The following is a 24,113-nucleotide window of genomic DNA, read 5'->3' as shown; positions in this document are numbered from 1 at the left end:
AAAAAGGCTTGTTGATATCCTCAGGCCTTGAATTCTACGAAGCATGAGAAGTTTGGAGCAGATTTGAGCGAGTCCAGGGTTGCCAGCAGGGGGCGCTGTGACAATTTGAACATATACATGCATCATGTGTATCCATGTGAAGTCTAGACCTTGTCATGTAAATTACATGTGAATGTGATTCAACGTGTCGCTACGAGCTCCACAGGGAAGCATCATCAAGGGCTTAGGTCTATTCTGGTATATTTTGAGAGGGATCTGAATAATCTGCGAGGAGCAGTGTATAAAAGTAAAAAACATGTACCTTCCTAGTGCCACTAGTTGGCGCTACCACCAGAATAAAAAATTAGCATATGGATGTCTTCAGGGACAGTATGTCATGAGGTATGAGAAATATGGAGCAGATTACATAATGTATGGCCGAGTTACAACAACGTACATTTTCATGGCGAATGGCGTTTCTTTGCCGGTCCGGCAAACGCACATAGTTTAATATTTTTGAAATCTTTCAAAGATTTTCAAGACAAAGGTCTCAAGACCCTACTGCCCAAGTTTGGAATGAATCGGGTTTAAGCACTAGGAGGAGTTAACGGTTTTACAACCCCTAAAAACATGAAAAAAGGCATAATTTGAGGGATTGATTGTAGCGCCCCCTAATGTTCAAATATTATGAAAAAATCAAGGTAGGTTAAGGGCGTCCTTGTGGACATAGGCTACCAATTTGGTGAAGATAGACAAAGTGATTTGGAAATTAGGGTCTTTACATATTATACCACACCCCTTGGATGTTCATTGGTCCATATCTTCTGAAAACAATGACCTATCAACAATCTTTCAAAGATTTCTGATGGCATCGAACCGATAATGAACCACAGCAAGTTGTGTATGATTCGGACCAAGCGTTTCAGAGGAGTTAAACAAAAAGTGTTTTTAAAAAAATTCAAAATGGCGGAAAATCTAAGTAGGCGGAGCTTAGGGGTCTGAGAGGCTTTTTTGTAGAGCAGGTCAATTCTGACCTGTGGACCAAATCCCAAGTCAATCGGTCATCGGGGGAAGAAAACTATTGCTTTTGAAAAAAAGAGTTTGTAGGGGGCGCTATTGAGACATTTCTTCATAAACAAATACGAAAACTCAATCTAAAAATTTTCACCAGTCTGCTTGTGCATGTGGAATTTCACTCTGCTGGGGCGCACGGTGTGCGGGCAGACGACGTTTGAGTGGGACTATGAATAATAATAATAATCAATCGAAAAACAATAGGTTCCTCTACGACGAAGTCGACGAGGACCCTAATTATCAACTGCATTTTAACTTTGAAAAACTCGTTATTCTGCTTTTTAAAAATTGTAATAGTTTATTTTTTTGCAATTAATCTTGAATGATTAATTTCACTGATGAATGTTAAATTAATATCTGAAGCTTAAATGCAAAACAATAAATCCCTTAAAGTGTTTGGAGCTGATCTGCAGCCAGCTGGAGTCACGTGGAAAGAGAGAGAATAAAAGAGGAAGAAAGGGGAGGAGCCAGCGATGGCTCTTCCTGTGAAGCTGCTTCTCTCTGTAGGTGAGACAACTCTTCTTCCTCTTCTTCCTCTTCCTCTGTTCCGGTGAGCTGGTCGCTCTGCTCTCCTGTCTGTGTTTCAGCTGCTTGGAGGACGAGAAGAACTGAGAGGAAAGAGGTATTTACTCTTTACTCTGTACTCTTTGCTCTGTACTCTTTACTCTTTGCTCTTTACTCTTTACTCTGTACTCTTTGCTCTGTACTCTTTGCTCTGTACTCTTTACTCTTTGCTCTTTACTCTTTACTCTTTGCTCTTTACTCTGTACTCTTTACTCTGTACTCTGTACTCTTTACTCTTTGCTCTTTGCTCTTTACTCTTTACTCTTTACTCTGTACTCTGTACTCTTTACTCTTTACTCTTTGCTCTTTACTCTTTACTCTTTGCTCTGTACTCTTTGCTCTTTACTCTTTACTCTGTGCTCTTTACTCTTTGCTCTGTACTCTTTACTCTGTACTCTGTACTCTTTGCTCTGTACTCTTTGCTCTTTACTCTTTGCTCTGTACTCTTTGCTCTTTACTCTTTGCTCTGTACTCTTTGCTCTTTACTCTGTACTCTTTGCTCTGTACTCTTTGCTCTTTACTCTGTACTCTTTACTCTTTAGTCTTTACTCTTTAGTCTGTGCTCTTTACTCTGTACTCTTTCCTCTTTAGTCTTTACTCTTTCCTCTTTCCTCTTTAGTCTTTACTCTTTCCTCTTTATTCTGTACTCTTTAGTCTTTACTCTTTAGTCTTTACTCTTTACTCTTTTTTTACACAGAAAATATCATCAGGGAGTTATAAAATGTTTGGTATGCGGCCCTCAGGCTGAGAGGAGCACCTCTGATTCTCTCTCTCTTTCTGTCTCTCTCTCTCTTTCTGTCTTTCTCTCTCTCCTGTGTCTCTCTCTTTCTGTCTCTTGCTTTCTTTCTGTTGTCTGTCTCGCTTTTCCTATCCCTCTCTCTCCCACCCCTCTTCCTCTCTCACACCCACCTCTCTCTCTCTCTCCCACCCCTCTCCCCCCCACCTCTCCCTCTCTCTCTCTCCCCCCCACATCTCTCCCTCTCTCCCACCCACCTCTCTCTCTCTCCCCCACATCTCTCCCTCTCCTCCCACCCCTCTCCCTCTCTCTCCCACCCCTCTCTCTCTCCCCCACCTCTCCCTCTCTCTCTCCCCCACATCTCTCCCTCTCCCACCCTCTCACTCTCTCCCACCCCTCTCCCCCACCCCTCTCCCCCACCTCTCCTCTCTCCCACCCACCTCTCTCTCCCTCTCTCCCACCCACCTCTCTCTCTCCCACCCCTCTCCCCCCCACCTCTCCCTCTCTCCCACCCACCTCTCTCTCTCCCACCCCTCTCCCCCCCACCTCTCCCTCTCCTCCCACACCTCTCTCTCCCACCCCTCTCCCCCCCACCTCTCTCTCTCTCTTTCTCTAAATTCTTTCGTGCTGAATTCAAGAGGCCCCTCTTCTCTCCTCTGAGCCGGAACAAAGGGAACAAAGAACAATGGTCTCCTGGTGTTATTATTGTCCTCTAAGAACATGATCTGGAGTTATAGTTATTATCCTGACCTCCTTCTGGGTGTAGCTGATAGTTCCTCCTCCTCCTCTTCCTCCTCCGTTTCACGTTCTGCAGGATGTTTTGATAACGATGGTCCAACAGGAGCTGAACGTCGTTGAATCAGAATTCACTTTTAATTCAAAGTTAAAGAACCACGGAGACGCTGGAAGCTCCCTGGGGCGCGCTTCACGGGCACGAGCACGTGCACGTACATGTGCACGTGCATGCGTGCGTACATGCATGCGTGCACGTGCACGTGCACGTATGCGCGTACGGCATGCGTACATGCGTGCATGCACGTGTACATGCGTGCATGTACGTACGTGCACGTGTACATGCACGTGCACGGGTACATGTACGTGCACAGGTACGTGCACGTGCACATGTACGTGCACGGGTACATGCACGTGCACATGTACATGCACGTGCACATGTACATGTACGTGCACGGGTACATGCACGTGCACATGTACATGCACGTGCACGGGTAAGTGCACGGGTACAGGTAAGTGCACGGCTGTTCCTGAATGAAGCGCTTCCTTCTTTCTGCAGGAACGTTCTCCAGAGGATTCTATCTCTGGTTCTGATCATACACAGATATGTTATCTCATTTCTAGTATTGATATATATTTATATATAGTTTTTTAAAATATATATATATTTAATATATGTGTATATATATATATTTAATGTATATATTGAATATATATATATATATTTAATATATATTTATATAAATATATATATATTTTTATATAAATATGTTTATTATATTTAATATATAAATATATATATAATAATCTGAAGCAAAGTAACTAAAGTTATCAAATAAATGTAAATATTTCTCTCTGTAGTAGAATAGAAGTATAAAGTAGCAAAAGATAACTTAAAGTACAAGCATCTCAAAATAGTTTTTAAGAACAGTACCTGTTGTTTTGTTCATGCTAAGCTAAGCTAACCGTCTCCAGCTTCATATTCAGCAGACGGACACACGAGGTGTATCGATGTCTGTTGTGCTTGAGGGCGGGACTACTGTGATTGACAGGTCTCGACCTTCAAACAGCCTCGGGGCGCGAGTTGAAGGTCGCGACCTTTCACAACCTCGACGTCTGCAAAGAGAAAATCGTGAGTGGTCAAACCCGGCCGGCGAGCTTTTAAAGCCGATAACGTGCACTAGCTAGCGCGCTACGTGAATATATAAATATATATATTTAAATAAATGCTTTCTCTCTGCAGATGAGCGACCAGGACAGCAGCAGCTCGGCCTCCCAGACGGAGGGCGAGGTGGAGACCGGCGGCCTGTCCAGCTTCTCCTCGTCTCTGCGCGCCGTCGTACGCATCAAGCAGAAGTACCAGGCCATGAAGAAGCGGCGCCTGGAGGCGGCGCTGCCGGCGCTCGGCGGCGACGGCAGCTTCACGGGAGCGCCGACGAAGACGAGCCCCAAGATCTTCACCTTCGACGAACTGGCGCCGTACTCGTCCTCCTGCTCCGTCCCTCAGAAGAAGAAGAGGAGGAGGAGGAAAGGGGTGCAGTACCCCACCAGGGGGCGGCGGCGAGCCCCTCCCAAGCCGGCGCCGAGCCGAGCCAAGTACTGCCTCTACCTGCTGTGCGTCATCGTCTTCGTCCAGGTGAGACGAAGGGTGTACATATAGAAATGTATTTCGGGCGGCGGTGAGTCATCGTCTCATTTCACAACTCTTTGTTGACGTATTCCCTCCATGACGTCAGGTCAGTGAGAAGTCTACGCTTCAGCTGCATTCTCTCTCCGGACCACCAGGGGGCTCCTCTGGTTGTATAGAAGTCTATGCTTCATGTGTTAGAGCTGCATTCTCTCTCCTGACCACCAGGGGGCGACTGCTCTGGTTGTATAGAAGTCTATGCTGCATGTGTTAAAGCTGCATTCTCTCTCCTGACCACCAGGGGGCTCCTCTGGTTGTATAGAAGTCTATGCTTCATGTGTTAAAGCTGCATTCTCTCTCCTGACCACCAGGGGGCGACTCCTCTGGTTGTATAGAACTCTATGCTTCATGTGTTAAAGCTGCATTCTCTCTCCTGACCACCAGGGGGCGACTCCTCTGGTTGTATAGAAGTCTATTCTTCATGTGTTAAAGCTGCATTCTCTCTCCTGACCACCAGGGGGCGACTCCTCTGGTTGTATAGAAGTCTATGCTTCATGTGTTAAAGCTGCATTCTCTCTCTTGACCACCAGGGGGCGACTCCTCTGGTTGTATAGAAGTCTATGCTTCATGTGTTAAAGCTGCATTCTCTCTCCTGACCACCAGGGGGTGACTCCTCTGGTTGTATAGAAGTCTATTCTTCATGTGTTAAAGCTGCATTCTCTCTCCTGACCACCAGGGGGCGACTCCTCTGGTTGTATAGAAGTATATGCTTCATGTGTTAGAGCTGCATTCTCTCTCCTGACCACCAGGGGGCGACTCCTCTGGTTGTATAGAAGTCTATGCTTCATGTGTTAAAGCTGCATTCTCTCCTGACCACCAGGGGGCTCCTCTGGTTGTATAGAAGTCTATGCTTCACGTGATAAAGCTGCATTATCTCTCCTGACCACCAGGGGGTGACTCCTCTGGTTGTATAGAAGTCTATGCTTCATGTGTTAAAGCTGCATTCTCTCTCCGGACCACCAGGGGGTGACTCCTCTGGTTGTATAGAAGTCTATGCTTCATGTGTTGAAGCTGCATTCTCTCTCCTGACCACCAGGGGGCGGCTTCTCTGGTTGTATAGAAGTCTATGCTTCATGTGTTAGAGCTGCATTCTCTCTCCTGACCACCAGGGGGCGACTCCTCTGGTTGTGTAGAAGTCTATGCTTCATGTGTTAAAGCTGCATTCTCTCTCCTGACCACCAGGGGGCGACTCCTCTGGTTGTATAGAAGTGTGTACATTAATGTGTTTTCTTCCAGGTGTACAACGCCATCGAGAACCTGGACGACCACGTCCTCCGGTACGACCTTGACGGTCTGGAGAAGACGTTGCGCCGCGAGGTGTTTGGCCAGCAGGGGGCGCTGGAGGCGCTGCTGGCCCACCTGAGGGACTACCTGTCCACCTACGTCCACAACAAGCCGCTGGTGCTGTCGCTGCACGGGCCCGGCGGCGTGGGCAAGAGCCACCTGGGGCGCCTGCTGGCGGCGCACTTCCGCTCCGTGGTCGGCGAGGCGCTGGTGCTGCAGTACTACGTGCTGCACCACTGCCCCCTGGAGGCCGACGCCCCGCGCTGCGCCCGCGACCTCGCCGCCCTCGTGTCGGCGGCGGTGGAGCGCGCCGAGGAGGAGGAGAAGATCCCGCTCTTCGTCTTCGACGAGGCGGAGCACATGCACCGGGACCTCCTGGACGCGCTGCTGCGCCTGGTCGCCGCCGAGCAGTCCAACGAGTTCCTGAACGCCGTCTACCTGTTGCTGAGCAACCTGGGCCACGCCCACGTCACCAGGCACACGCTGCACAACTCCTCCTCCGCGGCGGCGTCCGGTCGCCAGGGCGACGTGGTCAAAGAGCTGACGCCCGTGTTGCGCAAGTCTCTGGAGGAGCTCCACCCCCTGTGGCTGGAGGCGGAGCTCCTGCCCCTCGGCCTCCTGGAGAAGGGTCACGTGATGCAGTGCTTCCTGGAGGAGATGACTCGGGAGGGCTTCTACCCGGACCGCGCCAACATCGAGCGCCTGGCGGGGGAGGTCGAGTACTACCCCGCGGTCGGGGGGCGCCAATACTCGCAGACGGGCTGCAAGCAAGTGGTGGCCAGGGTCAACCTGCTGTGAGCCGGAGGCGCCGCAGCGAAGAGGAAGAAGACTCTGGGAAACGTGGCGAGAATCCTGTGAAGAGGTTCGGACGCGTTTTATTTGTTGTTGTTGTTGTTGTTGTTGTTTGCCTCCAACAAAGGAGCACAGCGGTACGGACGGGATTCACATCTTGGGAATATTTTCTTTAGTTTTTCTTTTTGTCTTCATCTCAACGAGGGGACGATGTTGAGATGAAGACTATCGGATGGACCGAGGGGAACGTTCCTGATCCGCAGAGGATGAATCATCATCACCACCACAGTGAGCTCAACATTTGTGAAATATCTGTCAACAATTATACAGGCGCAAGTATTCGAGGTCCTCAGAGGATGAACCCTCAAGATGGTTCACGATCCCGTGACCTTTCATTTAGTCCCACACGCAAGTTACCATATTTAGTTCTTCATCTATCGGATGGACCGGCGTGACCGTTCCTGATCCCCAGAGGATGAACCCTCGTGACTTCAATGATCAGATTACTTTTAATCGAGCGCAACATTTGTGGTTTTTAGAGTGAAAAAAGCTCAAAGATGGATTTCTGTGAAATATGGAGGTCCTCAGAGGATGAACCCTTTCATTTAGTCCCACAAGCAAGTTACCATATTTAGTTTCTGAGTGAATCGTTGGGGCGACTTGAAGGTTTGTCCGCTCCTGGTCCCCAGAGGATGGACCCTCGTGACTCTGGTGAGCATCTGACCATTTGAGTGAAATATCTCGTCAACTATTATACAGATTATCATTCAATTTGGTTCAAGTATTCAATGTCCTCAGAGGATGAACCCTCAAGATTATCGATCTCGTGACCTTTCATTTAGTTTTTGTAAAATGTGATGCGACATGAATTGAGACATTTCTAAAGACTTCATTATAACGGTAATAGTCCGTTTATTTATTAAATCCTTCTGCATGGATATACACTGCATTACATTGTTATTACATTGTTATTACATGTATTCAGCTACATCCAATACAAACTTTAATCTTTAGTGAAATTTAAGACATTTAATTTCACCATTTGAGATTTTTCCTTGTGACGAAACAAAAAGAATCTTGAAGGAAAAGTTTGACATTTGGGAAAAACGTTTACTTACCAGTTTATTTTCTGTGTGGTAAATATTAAGCTAACACCAGAAGCCGACTAGCTTAGCTTAGCATAAAGAATGAAAACAGCTAGAACACCAGTTTGTGTTCAGATTCAACAAAGTTGTGTAACTTTGGACACATTATTATTATTATTAGCTGTTTACTGCGACGTCCAGTCTTTATGCTAAGCTAACTATCTACATCTTTAGGGTACGGACATGTGTGGTATTGATTTTCTCATCACTCTTCCGCGAATAAGTTAATGATCCAAACTTTTCCTCTGAGGCTGCTGTGAGCAGCTGTTTAAAGGATAACACTGCGCCTCAGACGGGTGAGCTTTATTCATTTAAATGCTACAATAACGAGGAGTTTGTTTCCGTTTAATCCAAACATTTAAAATAACAGCAGTTCCAAAAATCAGCTCCCATTCAAAAAATTTAATTTATTGATTGACCAGCAGAAATTTCATTTCCAAAAAGTATTTTTATTTTATGAAGAATTCAGCTTTAACACATATTCAATCTTCCCTGTCCTAAAAAGTTGTATTAATTAAAAGAAAGTTTATTTATTAAAAATAAGAGTTTTATTTACTGTTTATTTAAATTGAGGATTTCTTGTTATTTTTAAGCCGTTCAAAAACTTTGTAAAATATTTTGATGAGAAAAGAACGACGACAACTTCTGAGACATGATTTATTTTATTATTTGAATTCCCTTAATTGATTGACGTGGAAAAATATGGAGGTACTGTTGCTATGTGACAAAGAAAAACTATTTTTATAATCACGATGACACAATTAGATGAAAAACACGCTGAGGCTCAGAGGTCGTGTGGGAGCATCAACCGAACGTCGCTGGCCCTTTAATTCAATAACTCCTTCATTCAAAGCTCGATGTCTTCAGTCAGATGTTCGTGTAACATTTAAACGGATTAAATAACAAACACTCGGCACCATTTGGTTGTGACCACGACAGGGGAATAAATAGTGTCACTTCCACAACTCGGGTGTGTGAGGGGGAGGAGCTACATGATGGTGAGGGGGCGGGGCTTCTTTCTCCTGTCTACGCCTCTAGCTCGAAGCCCATCCCGACCTTGTGACCTCCGGCGTTGAAGTTCTTCCCGTCGATCAGAGCGGAGAGCGTGACCTTCACCCCTGGAGAGAAAGGAGGATTTATTGGATTAAAAAAAAGAATCTCCCAGTTTTACGTAACAGTGTAAATCGAATTAATTACATTAAAATGTTCTTGCAGCAAAAAATATATATTTACCATTAAGAACTAATAAATGTAATGAACACATTTATATTTATAATAGTGTTCAGGTCTACAGAGAAAGTGTTTCAGTTAAATGCAACAATGTAGTTAATTAAATTAAATGTTTTCAATGATCTTTTTCTTTGTGCGCTACAATTAACTTTCTTTACTCAAAATAAACGAGCGTTGGTGTGAAGCGCTTCGTTTATTGTGTATTTTCTCGCTCCGACGTGTTCAGACGTGTTCTAAACGTGTTCTAAGCGTGTTTTCGTGCCGTTGCCGGAGTGTCGCTCCGTTTCCGGTTTCTTCAGCTCAAACCGGTTCCTCCTCCAAACCGGTTTGAGCTCTAACCGCCGTCGCCACTGTCGAATTATTACAATTAAACAAAAACCAGCCGCCTGCGCTGACCCGGTAAACAACTTGCTGTCGACCAATCGGTGAAGAGATAGAGTTCATCCTCGGATTGGTCCGCTTCGGTTCTTAACACTTTATGAACCCCAAAAAACCTCGTCACGTCTCCTTTATTTGGCGGTCCCTGAACGCACCACGTGGTTCAGCAAACGGAGCTTACACATTTTTTTTTAATTCCACGTGTTCATTTGAAATGTTCGCCCAAAATAAAACGTTTACTTTAAATCCGCTTCCATAAAAAAGAATTACATTCTCACAATATATAAATACATATATATAATTGAGCTTCCATTTTTATTATTTTGACATTGCTTAAAACTTCTGAATATATAGATTCCGCTGTTTTCCAATTTTTGTAAAATTAATTATCACAGAAACTGTTTAAAAATCAAAAACAGATAAATAAATAAAACGCCTTTAAAGAGCGCAGGGGTCAGGGGTCCTACCTGGCCGGAGGCTCTGAGTGTAGCCGACTCCGATCAGACTGGCGTTGTTCACTTTGGCCTGCGGGGGGAACCAGACGTGAAAACCCAAACACAGAATATGTGCGTGTGGGGGCGGGGCAAGGGGCGGGGCCACTCACGGAGAGGGAGGCGTCTTTGTCCAGCTTGTACTTGGCGGCGATGCCGAAGCGAGTGTTGTTGCTGCCGGCCGTCCACGCCAGAGTCACCGCCGTCTCCAGCTCCTCGTTCACCTTCTGGTAGATGGAGCCGCCGAACTCCGTACCGTCGTTACTGAGGACAACAACACGTGAGACTTCTATACAACCAGAGGAGTCGCCCCCCGGTGGTCAGGAGAGGGAATGCAGCTTTAACACATGAAGCATAGACTTCTATACAACCAGAGGAGTCGCCCCCCGGTGGTCAGGAGAGAGAATGCAGCTTTAACACATGAAGCATAGACTTCTATACAACCAGAGGAGTCGCCCCCGGTGGTCAGAAGAGGGAATGCAGCTTTAACACATGAAGCATAGACTTCTATACAACCAGAGGAGTCGCCCCCCGGTGGTCAGGAGAGGGAATGCGGCCTCCTCCTCTCCGGCGTTCACTCACACGTTGGTGTGCAGCTGGAAGTCTCCGGCCCGGTACCCCAGGGCGAAGTTGTTCTGGGTCAGTTTGGACTTGGCCGTGTCGAAGGCCATCTGGTAGCCGGCCAGCCAGCCCTCGTAGCCCAGCACGCCGGCGGCGTGGACGACGGGACCCTCGAAGTCCACGTCGCAGCCCAGGTTCATGAAGTCGCGCTTGTAGGCCGACTTCAGCTTCCCGCTCTTCTTACTGAGACACGGAGGTTGATGGAAGGTTAAAGGTCACTTCCAATGTAGTTATTCGTTTTTGAAAACAGCAGCTAATTTTAGAAATACACATGTAAACTATGCCAAATATAGATTATTATTATATAACCTCACCCCGTGTTGGGTACAAAAGACGTGTCCAAGGCCACCTTCAGTCCCTGAGTCAGCTGTGACACACACACACGTTAAGAGTCTCACTCAGACCCTCCCGTGTCCCTGCAGCGCCCCCTGGTGGCCGTGCGTACCTGGTCCTCCACCGACACCTCGGTGCTCAGCGTGTTGTCCGTGTTCCACTTCTGGTTGAAGTTCAGGCCGAGCTCCTTCATCTTGTATTTGGTCTCCAGGCTGCCGGCCGCCTTCCCCGTGTCCGTGTTGCTGGAGCCGGACGTGTTGAACTCCTGGAGGACAAGGTCACGTCAGAGGTCAGAGGTCACCAGATAGTTCCACCAGCAGATCATTGAATCGGTATTTGTTTTTCGCTAATTTGTAACATAAGTTTCCATCGGTGGTTTCCTGAGACGCGTTGAGAAATAAAAACATAATATATCTGCTTCAACTCGTTTGATAATTAATAATATAAGCCCCTCTCCAGCTGGATGCACAGTTTTATAGAAACACACCAACATAAAAATAAACCTTACATTTTTTACCAATAAAGAGTAAATATAAAGTTACGGCCCTCGTTATTACAACTAGGGATGCACCGATCCGATCGGCGCCGATCCATATCGGCCGATATTCCCATTAACGGTTTTGATCGGCGTTCTAAAAACGGCCGATCAGATGACGTAACATCTGAGAGAACTATGAGACGTTTCAATCGCGGCGCATCGCAACGGAGACGATGCGCCCGGCGAGGGCCGCAGAGGTCAGAGGGGATCCTCACCACCGAGCGGCGTCCCCGTCCCCCGAGTTGAATCTCTGGGTCGACTCAGCCGACTCTCACATGTCTGCCCCGACAGACTGATGCTCACGCTAAACACATTCCATCGGGAGCGAGAGGGTTTGATCAAGTTAGCGGAAGGATTTAAGTGACAACTTCCGGTTTTGCAAAGTTAGCGGAAAGAACCACGTGAAACAACATCCGTTTTTCAAAATAAGATGTCGACAAATCATACACGAACATATAAAAGTAAACAATGAACTGATTTTGTATCTTTAGAGATCGTTTCTGAGATTTAGCTTAAATTATGCTAACATTAAAACATTTTTACTGTACCAAGGAAGAGTTTATAAAAATAAGTCAGACTTTTGTATGTTAAACAAAGTCCTGTAAATAGATTTCCCCAAGAGTTCCAGGAAATGAATGATGCAGATGTGTTCCATACGTATCTGAAATCCCCTACAATAGCAATCAAACAATTTTAATGTATCAATTAGGACATTTTTCAAAGTAAAAGTCCTAAATGTTTAAAGAAATCTGTAATTTCTTTAATGTTTGAGTTGCTTTATATATATATTTCCTCATAGTCCTCATAGCAATAATGCTACACAATAAATAGAATGCTTCAATCGACACCGTGATCGGTGATCGGTATTATCGGATCGGCAGATACTGATTTCAGTGATCGGCACCAAAAACCTGATCGGTGCATCTCTAATTACAACATAAATGATTCACAGAATGTAAAGAGACGATGAATTATTGAAAATATACAGAAATAAAACGGCCCCTGAGCATGAATACATGCATCAGAAACACGACACACGGACGACGTGATGAAGATGATGAGAAATTATAAAACTTTAACCAAATTAAATAATAAAATACCCAATATCTTCCTTAATTGAGAATGGAACTGTTTCCATTGACATACTTTGTTCAACTTTCTGTCTTTTATAGTCGTATTAATTTAACTTTTAAATTGAGGAACAAGCGTCCGTGAAAATAACCAGAGTCTTTATTTACATATCAGTGAAACACTTGACGTCTCAACGTCTGTCAAACGGGGAGAAAACGCGTAAAAGAAAATGCCAGGCCGACGATCCCTCAAGTATTCACAAACAAACTGTAAATTAAAGCTTGAAGGCGTTTGTTGCTTTAAAAGTCAAAACGAGAGTTTAGAAACTCCCAGAAACCTAAAGAACGTTTTCACGGGACAGTAAAAGCTGCTTCTCGCTGGTTCTGCAGGTTTATATCCGGTTGGCCACACGAGGGCGCTAGAGAGTTGAGAGGATCCTCGAGGGGATCTATCCTCCGAGGACAATGAACGCACAACGTTTACCGGCAATCCATCCCATAGTAGTCTGGAGCAGAAGATAATCAGTATAATATAATATATATAATATTTATAGTATATGTAATTAAATGTATATAATATATGTAATAATATATATATAATATTTTTCATATTTATAATATATGTAATAAAATATATATATAATATGGTATTAATAATATATTTAATATAATATATTATGATTTACAGTTGTAGTTGAACTACAAGTCATCTTAAAAACCTGGAGACACCACAAAGACGACGAGTTAAGATCTGATTGAGTAAAGAAAACAAACTGATATTCATGCTGTATGAACGATCACAACAACAACAGACGATACAAAAAGAAGCCCAGGATGTTGAGTGATCGTGATGATAAACGGCGGTCGCTCCGACTCGTCTTACCATCTACAAGAGAGTCCAGAGGAGCAGCGGCAAGGACACACACACACACACACACACACACACACACACACGTACGTACACACACACACACGGTTACAGGTTTTAGGCGGAGGATTATTTTGGTGCTACGCCAAGGTGACGGTGGCACACGGGGAGGAAAACAACAGGTTTGAAGAAGAAGACTCCTCACCACTCCACTCTGGGACTTGGTCTTCAGGTCCAGCTTCACGACTCCGAAGCCTTCAGACAGAAGATGTAAAAATACGTCAATGGAAACGTGGAAGTAAACATCTGGAGACGCTAACGTAGCTTAGCATGACGTCCTGCACATGACACCTGTAGAGCATGTTGCTGTCACATGACACCTGTAGAGCATGTTGCTGTCACATGACACCTGTAGAGCATGTTGCTGTCACATGACACCTGTAGAGCATGTTGCTGTCACATGACACCTGTAGAGCATGTTGCTGTCACATGACACCTGTAGAGCATGTTGCTGTCACATGACACCTGTAGAGCATGTTGCTGTCACATGACACCTGTAGAGCATGTTGCTGTCACATGACACCTGTAGAGCATGTTGTTGTCACATGACACCTGTAGAGCATGTTGCTGTCACATGACACCTGTAGAGCATGTTGCTGTCACATGACACCTGTAGAGCATGTTGCTGTCACATGACACCTGTAGAGCATGTTGCTGTCACATGACACCTGTAGAGCATGTTGTTGTCACATGACACCTGTAGAGCATGTTGCTGTCACATGACACCTGTAGAGCATGTTGCTGTCACATGACACCTGTAGAGCATGTTGTTGTCACATGACACCTGTAGAGCATGTTGCTGTCACATGACACCTGTAGAGCATGTTGCTGTCACATGACACCTGTAGAGCATGTTGCTGTCACATGACACCTGTAGAGCATGTTGCTGTCACATGACACCTGTAGAGCATGTTGCTGTCACATGACACCTGTAGAGCATGTTGCTGTCACATGACACCTGTAGAGCATGTTGCTGTCACATGACACCTGTAGAGCATGTTGCTGTCACATGACACCTGTAGAGCATGTTGCTGTCACATGACACCTGTAGAGCATGTTGCTGTCACATGACACCTTTAGAGCATGTTGCTGTCACATGACACCTGTAGAGCATGTTGCTGTCACATGACACCTTTAGAGCATGTTGCTGTCACATGACACCTGTAGAGCATGTTGCTGTCACATGACACCTGTAGAGCATGTTGCTGTCACACCGTAAAGCTCCAAGGTGTGTGTGCGCCCCCTGCTGGCCGCCCCCGGTGTTACACTCTACTCACCGTAGCCTTTGCTGAAGATGTCCTTGGCGGCTTTGCCCAGGTCTGCGTATGAAGGAGGGACGGCCATCGTGCTGAGGAGAGAGCAGTCATGGGATCAGCGTCTCTGACCTTTGACCTCACATCGACCAACACGTCAGGAAGCTGCTCCGCACCTGGTGTGATGATTAAAGTACCTGTCGGAGGACGTAAGCTGGTCTAATAAATAACCTGCTGCACGCGGTATCCTGTCATCAGAGTATTTATCCTGTGCATATCAGATACTCAGACATGTATTCTGTAGAAGAATACACGTGCACTATATATGTTATACTCTACCTGCACTGTGTACTATATCCTGTACGCTGTATACATCTAGTGTATTAATACCCCTTACTGGCTTTTCCATATTACGTTGTTATATTATATTCTGCATATTATTTACATAACGCTGCACAAAATAACTTTCTACTACTTTTTCTAACATAATTGACAAAATCTCTCCCAATATCGTCAATATTAATTTTGTATTTTAACTTCCAATACTCTATTAGTTATCTGTATTGTCTCTTTTGAATTTATTCTTTTTCATTGTATTTTAATTGATCTCTTTTTTACTTTAATTGCTTTTGTATTCTCTTTGCATGTCAGTACTGTTCCTCTTAAACTTAATACATGTTATTCTGCCGTTCATTCATATTTATTCTATATACATATTTGAATTCTTCTGTTGTCTTGAATGAAACTTCCTTCGGGATTAATATCATCATATTTCATTTTGCACATCTGGTCAGATGTTGAACTGCATTAAAAAATATATATAATCAGTTTGAAGGTGGGCTGCAGGGACACGCTGTTGTTTTGAGAATGAGACACAAACAAATACACACGTGACCCAACAGGAGAACAAATACACACGTGACCCAACAGGAGAACAAATACACACGTGACCCAACAGGAGAACAAATACACACGTGACCCAACAGGAGAACAAATACACACGTGACCCAACAGGAGAACAAATACACACGTGACCCAACAGGAGAACAAATACACACGTGACCCAACAGGAGAACAAATACACACGTGACCCAACAGGAGAACAAATACACACGTGACCCAACAGGAGAACAAATACACACGGAAACACTTCAAGTCGCGCAGAGCAGAAGCTGCAGAACAAAAGGCTCTCAGGGTTGTAAAAGAAGATGAAGAAGAAGGGCCCTCATCTTCCTCATCCTGCTGCTGATGTGGTCAACTGGATTAGATGTTCCCCCATAAAGCTGCACTTTGCTGCACTGCGCCTCTTGTTTTGGGGACAAAGGACAGCAGATGGTGCAGAGAGGTGTGCGCTGCAGGCTAGCTGCGAGCTAACGAGCAATACAAAGAAACGCTCGCGACAGATGCACCGACTGGCTTCTATAGCTCACGTTAGCCTAGTTAGCTGCTGCTGGTTGCATTCACACCTTCACGAGCTGCACACCGGGCTAATAAACCTGCTACATGCGAGAATATCAAACGGGGAAAGCGAACGCGTCACATTAGATAACTGCCGTTAGCATAAGCGCCCACGATGCTAAGCTAACCTTGGAGGGGATATTTGTCGCATACATCGTTACGCGCGTGCAATACAGCTACGTATTTAATATAAGTATGTTTGTTTCGTCTCCTCACCGGTGGCGATGTGTCCGGAAGGGGAAGTCTGTGGAGTCTGGACTGTCACCGGCGCGATGCTGCTGACAGCTAGCTTAGTTTAGCAACGTCTATAGGGCACGATGAAGGAGACATAGGGCGCATGCGCAGTAACGAGGGAGAAACACGAACAAAGAGTCGATACGAGGAGCAAGATGGTGATCCCACAGACCCGCGAAAAGAAACCTCAACCGAGCGGTTGCGCGCCAGGTAGATAGATAGATAGATAGATATATACTTTATTAATCCCCAAGGGGAAATTTGTCGTGACAGTAGCAGCAACACACAAGAATAAAAACAAAACACAAAATATAAGAAACAGGGATGAAAGATATAGAAGTATACAAGTAAAATAAAAGTAAAATAAAATACAAAACAAAATATATATGTAAATAAATATACAACACACATGCACACAACAACACTGACAGATCAAATCAAATACAAAAATTGTTTTAAATAGACAGTGTGCAAAAAGCAAAGTGTGTGTATGAGTGCAGAGCAAATTAAGTGAAGTGTGTGTGTATGTGTGAAGTGCAAACAAATGAGATGTGTGAAGTGCAGATCAACATAGTGTAAGTATTCAGTTATTGTTGTAGTTATTGCACTATGGTCTGGCAAGAGGTGATCTGTTATAGAGCCTCATAGCCGCCGGCAGGAATGTTCTCCTGTATCTGTCCTTGTGGCAGCGGAGCGTGAGGAGACGTCTGGAGAAAGTCCTCCTCTGTCCCTGTAGGAGGTGGTGGAGAGGGTGGTCCGGGTGGTCCGGGTTGTCCAATATGGACACAAGTTTCTTCAACGTCCTCCTCTCCACCACCTGTTCCAGGTGCTCCAGCTGGCAGCCGATGATGGAGCCAGCCTTCCTAACCAGTTTGTTGAGACGGCTGGTGTCACCGGCTCCGATGCTGCTCCCCCAGCAGACAATGGCAAAGAGCAGCACACTGGCCACAACCGACTGGTAGAATAACTCCAGCATCTTGCTGCACACGTTGAAGGATCGAAGCTTCCTCAGGAAAAAGAGTCGACTCATCCCCTTCTTGTACACAGCGTTGATGTTGGCCTTCCAGTTCAGTCGATGGAGACGCCCAGGTACTAGTCCTCCTCCACCAGGTACTGGTCCTCCTCCACCATGTACTGGTCCTCCTCCACCAGGTACCGGTCCTCCTCCACCAGGTACCGGTCCTCCTCCACCAGGTACCGGTCCTCCTCCACCATGTACTGGTCCTCCTCCACCAGGTACTGGTCCTCCTCCACCATGTACTGGTCCTCCTCCACCAGGTACTGGTCCTCCTCCACCAGGTACTGGTCCTCCTCCACCATGTACTGGTCCTCCTCCACCAGGTACTGGTCCTCCTCCACCAGGTACTGGTCCTCCTCCACCATGTACTGGTCCTCCTCCACCATGTACTGGTCCTCCTCCACCATGTACTGGTCCTCCTCCACCATGTACTGGTCCTCCTCCACCAGGTACCTGTCCTCCTCCACCAGGTACTGGTCCTCCTCCACCAGGTACCTGTCCTCCTCCACCATGTACTGGTCCTCCTCCAATTCAATTCAATTCAGTTTATTTGTATAGCCCAATTTCACAAATTACAAATTTGTCTCGGAGTGCTTTACAATCTGTACACATAGACATCCCTGCCCCAAAACCTCACATCGGACCAGGAAAAACTCCCAAATAACCCTTCAGGGGAAAAAGGAAGAAACCTGGAGGAGAGCAACAGAGGAGGATCCCTCTCCAGGATGGACAGATGCAATAGATGTAATGTGTACAGAAGGACAGATTTAGAGTTTAAATACATTCAATGAATATGACAGAGTGTATGAATAGTTCATAGTAGGCATATTCCACGATGGAGACCTCCACGATCCATCAGGCAGATGGCGGTGGGAGGAGGTGGGCGGAGTCTCAACAGTGGGCGGAGTCTCAACAGGACAGTGGCGCAGTCATGAGCAGGAATTCCACGACCCAGACGATCCATCAGGCAGATAGGATCTATGCCGTCTCATAGGGTCCGATGACCCCATGAGACGTGAAGTCAAAAGGACTCCGGGGAGAAAGCAGTGTTAGTAACATGTGATTGAGAGATGAACATTCATCCTTAAGGAGAGAAAAAGAGGAGATAGGTACTCAGTGCATCCTAACGTCCACCGCAGCTATAAGCCTATAGCAGCATATCAAGGGGCTGGACCAGGGCAAACCTGATTCAGCCCTAACTATAAGCTCTGTCAAAGAGGAAGGTCTTAAGTCTACTCTAAACGAGGTGACTGTGTCTGCCTCCCGGACTGAAGGTGGAAGCTGGTTCCATAGAAGAGGAGCTTGATAACTAAAGGCTCTGGCTCCCATTCTACTTTTTAAGACTCTAGGAACTACAAGTAGTCCCGCATTTAGTGAGCGTAGCTCTCTAGTGTGGCAATATGGTGCTACAAGCTCCTTAAGATATGATGGAGCATCACCAATCAAGGCTTTGTAGGTTAAGAGAAGAATTTTAAAAGTGATTCTTGATTTTACTGGGAGCCAGTGCAGAGCAGCTAGTGCAGGAGTGATGTGATCTCTTTTCTTAGTTTTAGTGAGAACACGAGCTGCAGCATTCTGGATCAACTGGAGGGACCTAAGAGACTTATTAGAGCAGCCTGATAATAAGGAGTTGCAGTAATCCAGTCTCAAGTAACGAACGCGTGAACCAATTTTTCTGCATCTTTTGAGACAAGATGTGCCTGATTTTGAAATATTACGTAGATGAAAGAATGCAGTCCTTGAGATTTGCTTTACGTGGGAGTTAAAGGACAAGTCCCGATCAAAGATAACGCCAAGATTCTTTACAGTGGTGTTGGATGCCAGGGCAATGCCGTCTACAGAATCCACATCACCAGATAATTGATCTCTGAGGTGCTCAGGGCCGATTAAAATTACTTCGGTTTTGTCTGAGTTTAACATCAAGAAGTTGCAGGTCATCCATGTTTTTATGTCTTTAAGACATGCTTGAATTTTACAGAGTTGGTTGCTCTCCTCTGGTTTTATCGATAGATATAGTTGAGTATCATCTGCATAACAATGAAAGTTTATGGAGTGTTTCCTGATAATATTGCCCAAAGGAAGCATGTATAAGGTAAATAAAATTGGTCCAAGCACAGAACCTTGTGGAACTCCGTGATTAACGTTGGTGGTTATCGGCGTCATCGTTTACAAATACAAACTGAGATCGATCTGATAAATAGGATTTAAACCAAATTAGTGCCGTGCCTGAAATGCCAATCGACTGCTCCAGTCTCTGTAACAGGATGTCATGGTCAATGGTGTCGAATGCAGCACTAAGGTCTAACAAGACCAGGACAGAGAGGAGTCCTTTATCTGCTGCCATTAAGAGGTCATTTGTAATTTTCACCAGTGCCGTCTCGGTGCTGTGGTGTTTTCTAAATCCTGATTGAAATTTCTCAAATAAACTATTATGATGTAGAAAGTCGACAACTGATTTGCGACCACTTTCTCAAGGATCTTGGAGAGGAAGGAGGTTAGAGATCGGTCTGTAGTTAGCCAACACCTCTGGATCCAGAGTGGGCTTCTTCAGGAGAGGTTTAATAACAGCCACTTTGAAGGAGTGTGGTACGTGGCCTGTTAGCAGAGACACATTGATAATATCTAATAGAGAGCCGCCAATTAAAGGCAAAACGTCTTTAAGCAGCCTCGACGGGATGGGGTCCAAGAGACAGGTAGACGTGTTCGAAGTAGAAACCGTTGAAGATAATTGGTCACGGTTGATGGGAGAAAAGCCCTCCAAATATACACCAGGGCATACAGCGGTTTCCAAGGCCATTCCACTTGAGGACAGATTGGCACTGGTTATGGGCAAGAGAATATTAATCTTGTCCCTAATAGTTAAAATCTTTTCATTAAAGAAGTTCATAAAGTCATTACCACTGAGGTTTATAGGAATACTCGGCTCCACAGAGCTGTGACTCTCTGTCAGCCTGGCTACAGTGCTGAAGAGAAACCTGGGGTTGTTTTTATTTTTTTCTATTACTGATGAGTAATAGGCTGCTCTGGCATTACGGAGGGCCTTCTTATATGTTTTAAGACTATCTCGCCAAACTAAGCGGGATTCTTCGAGATTAGTTGAACGCCATATGCGTTCAAGCTTTCGTGACATTTGCTTCAGTTTGCGGGTCTGAGGGTTATACCAGGGAGCAAACCTCCTCTTCCTCACTGTCTTCTTCTTCAGAGGAGCTATCGAGTCCAGTGTCATTCTCAGAGAGCCTGTGGCACTGTCAACAAGATGATCAATCTGGGACGGACTAAAGTTAGACCAGGAGTCCTCTGTTATATTGAGACGTGGTATCGAATCAAATACAGAAGGAATCGCTTCTTTAAATTTAGCTACAGCACTGTCAGTTAGACATCTGGTGTAGAAACTTTTGACTAACGGAGTACACTACGGTAGTATAAATTCAAAAGTTATGAGGTTGTGGTCTGACAGAAGAGGATTCTGTGGGAAGACGTTCAAATGCTCAATGTCAACGCCATAAGTAAGAACAAGATCAAGCGTGTGGCCAAAGCTGTGAGTGGGTTTCTGTACTCTCTGACAGAAGCCAATCGAGTCCAACAAGGAGATGAATGCAGCACTAAGGCAATCATTATCAACATCCACATGGATATTAAAATCTCCAACAATAATAACTTTATCGGTTTTAAGAACCAAACTTGATATAAATTCTGAGAATTCAGATATAAACTCTGAATATGGACCTGGTGGCGGTACAGAATCACAAATCGAATTGGCTGTAGTGTTTTCCAGGTTGGATGTGAAAGACTAAGAACAAGGCTTTCAAATGAGGTGTAGTGTAATTTTGGTTGAGGATTAATTAATAGGCTCGATTCAAAGATGGTTGCTACTCCACCTCCTCGACCGGTGCCTCGAGGAATGTGAGTATTAATATGACTTGGAGGAGTCGATTCATTCAGGCAGACATATTCTTCATGGCTCAGCCAGGTTTCAGTTAGGCAACATAAATCAATGTGATTATCTGATATTAAATCATTTAGTAACACAGCTTTAGATGACAGAGATCGAATATTTAGGAGACCACATTTAATAGACCTATTTTGTTGCACTGCTGAAATAATTGTGTTAACTTGTATAAGGTTATTGTGTACGACTCCTCTTCTGCTTACTTTTGATTTATTTAATTGAAGTGGCCGTGGGACAGACACAGTCTCTACTCTAAAGTCAAGGGTGGGTAACTGCTCGAATGGAAGAGCAGAGAAGGGTGTTAAACTACAACTCTGCTCCCAGTTCCTGATCTGAACCCTGGGTTGTCATGGATTAAGTCCGGTGATCAACTTGGTCATATTCGCAGAAATGAGACGCGCTCCGTCCAACGTGGGATGGATGCCGTCTCTCCTCATCAGGCTTTCCCCAGAAAGTCTTCCAGTTGTCTACGTAGCCCACATTATTCGCTGGGCACCACCTCGACAGCCAGCGGTTGAAAGACGACATTCGGCTATACAATTCGTCTGTCTGCAAATTTGGGAGAGGGCCAGAGAAAATTACGGTGTCCGACAACGTCTTGGCATAAGCACACACCGATTCCACATTAATTTTAGTGATTTCCGACCGACGGGCTCGGGCGTCATTACCACCGGCGTGTATTACAATCTGACTGTATCTCCGCTTGTCCTTAGCCAGCAGCTTCAGACAAGACTCCACGTCGCCCGCTCTGGCCCCCGGGAGGCACACGACTCTGGTCCGCGGCTTCGCTAACGTCACCTTCCTGACTATAGAGCTCCCGATAACCAGGGTGTGTTCCTCAGCGGGTCGCTGAGCAGGGAAAACTGGTTGGAACCGTGAAGTGGTTGGTGCACAGCGGGCTTCTGTGTAGACTTACTACTCCTGGAACAGTTATCCAACCACCCGGCTGCACGGTTACCGCCGGGGAACAGCTATCAGCTGACTGTAGCTCCGCGCCGGCTACGGGAGAGGGCGGGCTAACTAGCATAGCTGTCTGAGCTTCGATAGCGGGCCGTGCATCTAACCCACTTAGACCTGCCTCCAACCTAGCAAATAAACTACACTTGTTGCATGTATCGTTATCATTAAGGGAGGCAGGGGGATAACTAGACATGAGACACACTGAGCAAGAGGGAGCGGGAGGGAGAGAAGAAGAAGTCATGCTCGCTGCTGAGCTGGCAACCAGAGCTTACCGGAAGAGTGAGATGATGCGTTCAGGAGCAGCTGGGAAAATCAGCGATTGTCGATTGAGATCAATACAGTCTGAGGTCAGAGCTCCCGGACCTTGGGAGAGATTCATTTACTTGTACTGGTCCTCCTCCACCAGGTACCTGTCCTCCTCCACCATGTACTGGTCCTCCTCCACCAGGTACTGGTCCTCCTCCATCAGGTACCTGTCCTCCTCCACCAGGTACTGGTCCTCCTCCACCAGGTACTGGTCCTCCTCCACCAGGTACTGGTCCTCCTCCACCAGGTACCGGTCCTCCTCCACCAGGTACCGGTCCTCCTCCACCAGGTACTGGTCCTCCTCCATCAGGTACCTGTCCTCCTCCACCAGGTACTGGTCCTCCTCCACCAGGTACCTGTCCTCCTCCACCAGGTACTGGTCCTCCTCCATCAGGTACCTGTCCTCCTCCACCAGGTACTGGTCCTCCTCCACCAGGTACTGGTCCTCCTCCACCAGGTACCGGTCCTCCTCCACCAGGTACCGGTCCTCCTCCACCAGGTACTGGTCCTCCTCCATCAGGTACCTGTCCTCCTCCACCAGGTACTGGTCCTCCTCCATCAGGTACTGGTCCTCCACCAGGTACTGGTCCTCCTCCACCAGGTACCGGTCCTCCTCCACCAGGTACCGGTCCTCCTCCATCAGGTACCTGTCCTCCTCCACCAGGTACTGGTCCTCCTCCATCAGGTACTGGTCCTCCTCCACCAGGTACTGGTCCTCCTCCACCAGGTACCGGTCCTCCTCCATCAGGTACCTGTCCTCCTCCACCAGGTACTGGTCCTCCTCCATCAGGTACCTGTCCTCCTCCACCAGGTACTGGTCCTCCTCCATCAGGTACTGGTCCTCCTCCACCAGGTACCGGTCCTCCTCCATCAGGTACCGGTCCTCCTCCATCAGGTACCTGTCCTCCTCCACCAGGTACTGGTCCTCCTCCACCAGGTACTGGTCCTCCTCCACCAGGTACTGGTCCTCCTCCATCAGGTACTGGTCCTCCTCCACCAGGTACTGGTCCTCCTCCACCAGGTACTGGTCCTCCTCCACCATGTCCACGTCCACTCCCAGGACACTCAGAGGGGGAGGAGCTCTTCCTCCTGAAGTCCACCACCATCTCTCTGGTCTTGGCCACGTTCAGCCGCAGGTGGTTCTCATCGGCCCACTTTACAAAGTCACTCCCCACTGCCCTGTCCTCCTCCTCCCGTCCATCCCTAATACACCCGACCACTGCAGAGTCATCAGAGTACTTCTGCAGATGGCATGACTCCGTGTTGTACTGGAAGTCACTGGTGTACAGGGTGAAGAGGAAGGGAGACAGAACAGTTCCCTGTGGGGCTCCAGCATCACTGACCCTCGTTCAG

At 46.4% G+C, this 24,113-nt stretch overlaps 2 protein-coding genes across 5 annotated transcripts; one reads left to right on the top strand and one right to left on the bottom strand.

Annotated features, from left to right (window-relative positions):
* The first annotated feature begins 1,593 nt into the window (after positions 1–1,593).
* Positions 1,594–7,861, top strand: tor4aa (torsin family 4, member Aa). Of its 4 annotated transcripts, none has more exons than XR_008833893.1 (4): positions 1,594–1,675; positions 4,329–4,721; positions 6,009–6,918; positions 7,053–7,861. XR_008833893.1 is itself a non-coding variant. In XM_056432585.1 (3 exons), the coding sequence occupies exons 2-3, from the start codon at positions 4,329–4,331 to the stop codon at positions 6,852–6,854; spliced, it is 1,239 nt and encodes a 412-aa protein (XP_056288560.1). In that variant the 5' UTR covers positions 1,594–1,675; the 3' UTR covers positions 6,855–7,861. The 4 variants fall into 4 exon arrangements, 2 of the variants coding, with proteins under 2 accessions (XP_056288560.1, XP_056288561.1); XR_008833892.1 differs by having other exon boundaries at positions 7,025–7,861; XM_056432585.1 differs by having other exon boundaries at positions 6,009–7,861.
* A 775-nt stretch (positions 7,862–8,636) lies between these two features.
* Positions 8,637–16,619, bottom strand: zgc:56235 (Voltage-dependent anion-selective channel protein 2-like). Its single transcript, XM_056432587.1, has 9 exons — positions 16,510–16,619; positions 14,860–14,930; positions 13,728–13,777; positions 11,159–11,311; positions 11,028–11,080; positions 10,675–10,896; positions 10,206–10,356; positions 10,069–10,126; positions 8,637–9,111 (listed from the first exon to the last, which is right to left on the bottom strand). Exons 2-9 carry the CDS (start codon positions 14,924–14,926, stop codon positions 9,020–9,022), a joined length of 846 nt encoding a protein of 281 aa, XP_056288562.1. The 5' UTR covers positions 14,927–14,930; positions 16,510–16,619; the 3' UTR covers positions 8,637–9,019.
* Between the last annotated feature and the right edge of the window lie 7,494 nt (positions 16,620–24,113).

This window comes from Pseudoliparis swirei, chromosome 15 (assembly GCF_029220125.1).
Source record: "Pseudoliparis swirei isolate HS2019 ecotype Mariana Trench chromosome 15, NWPU_hadal_v1, whole genome shotgun sequence".
In the NCBI taxonomy this organism is placed as follows: domain Eukaryota; kingdom Metazoa; phylum Chordata; class Actinopteri; order Perciformes; family Liparidae; genus Pseudoliparis; species Pseudoliparis swirei.
This window is presented reverse-complemented; position numbering and strand designations above follow the sequence as displayed.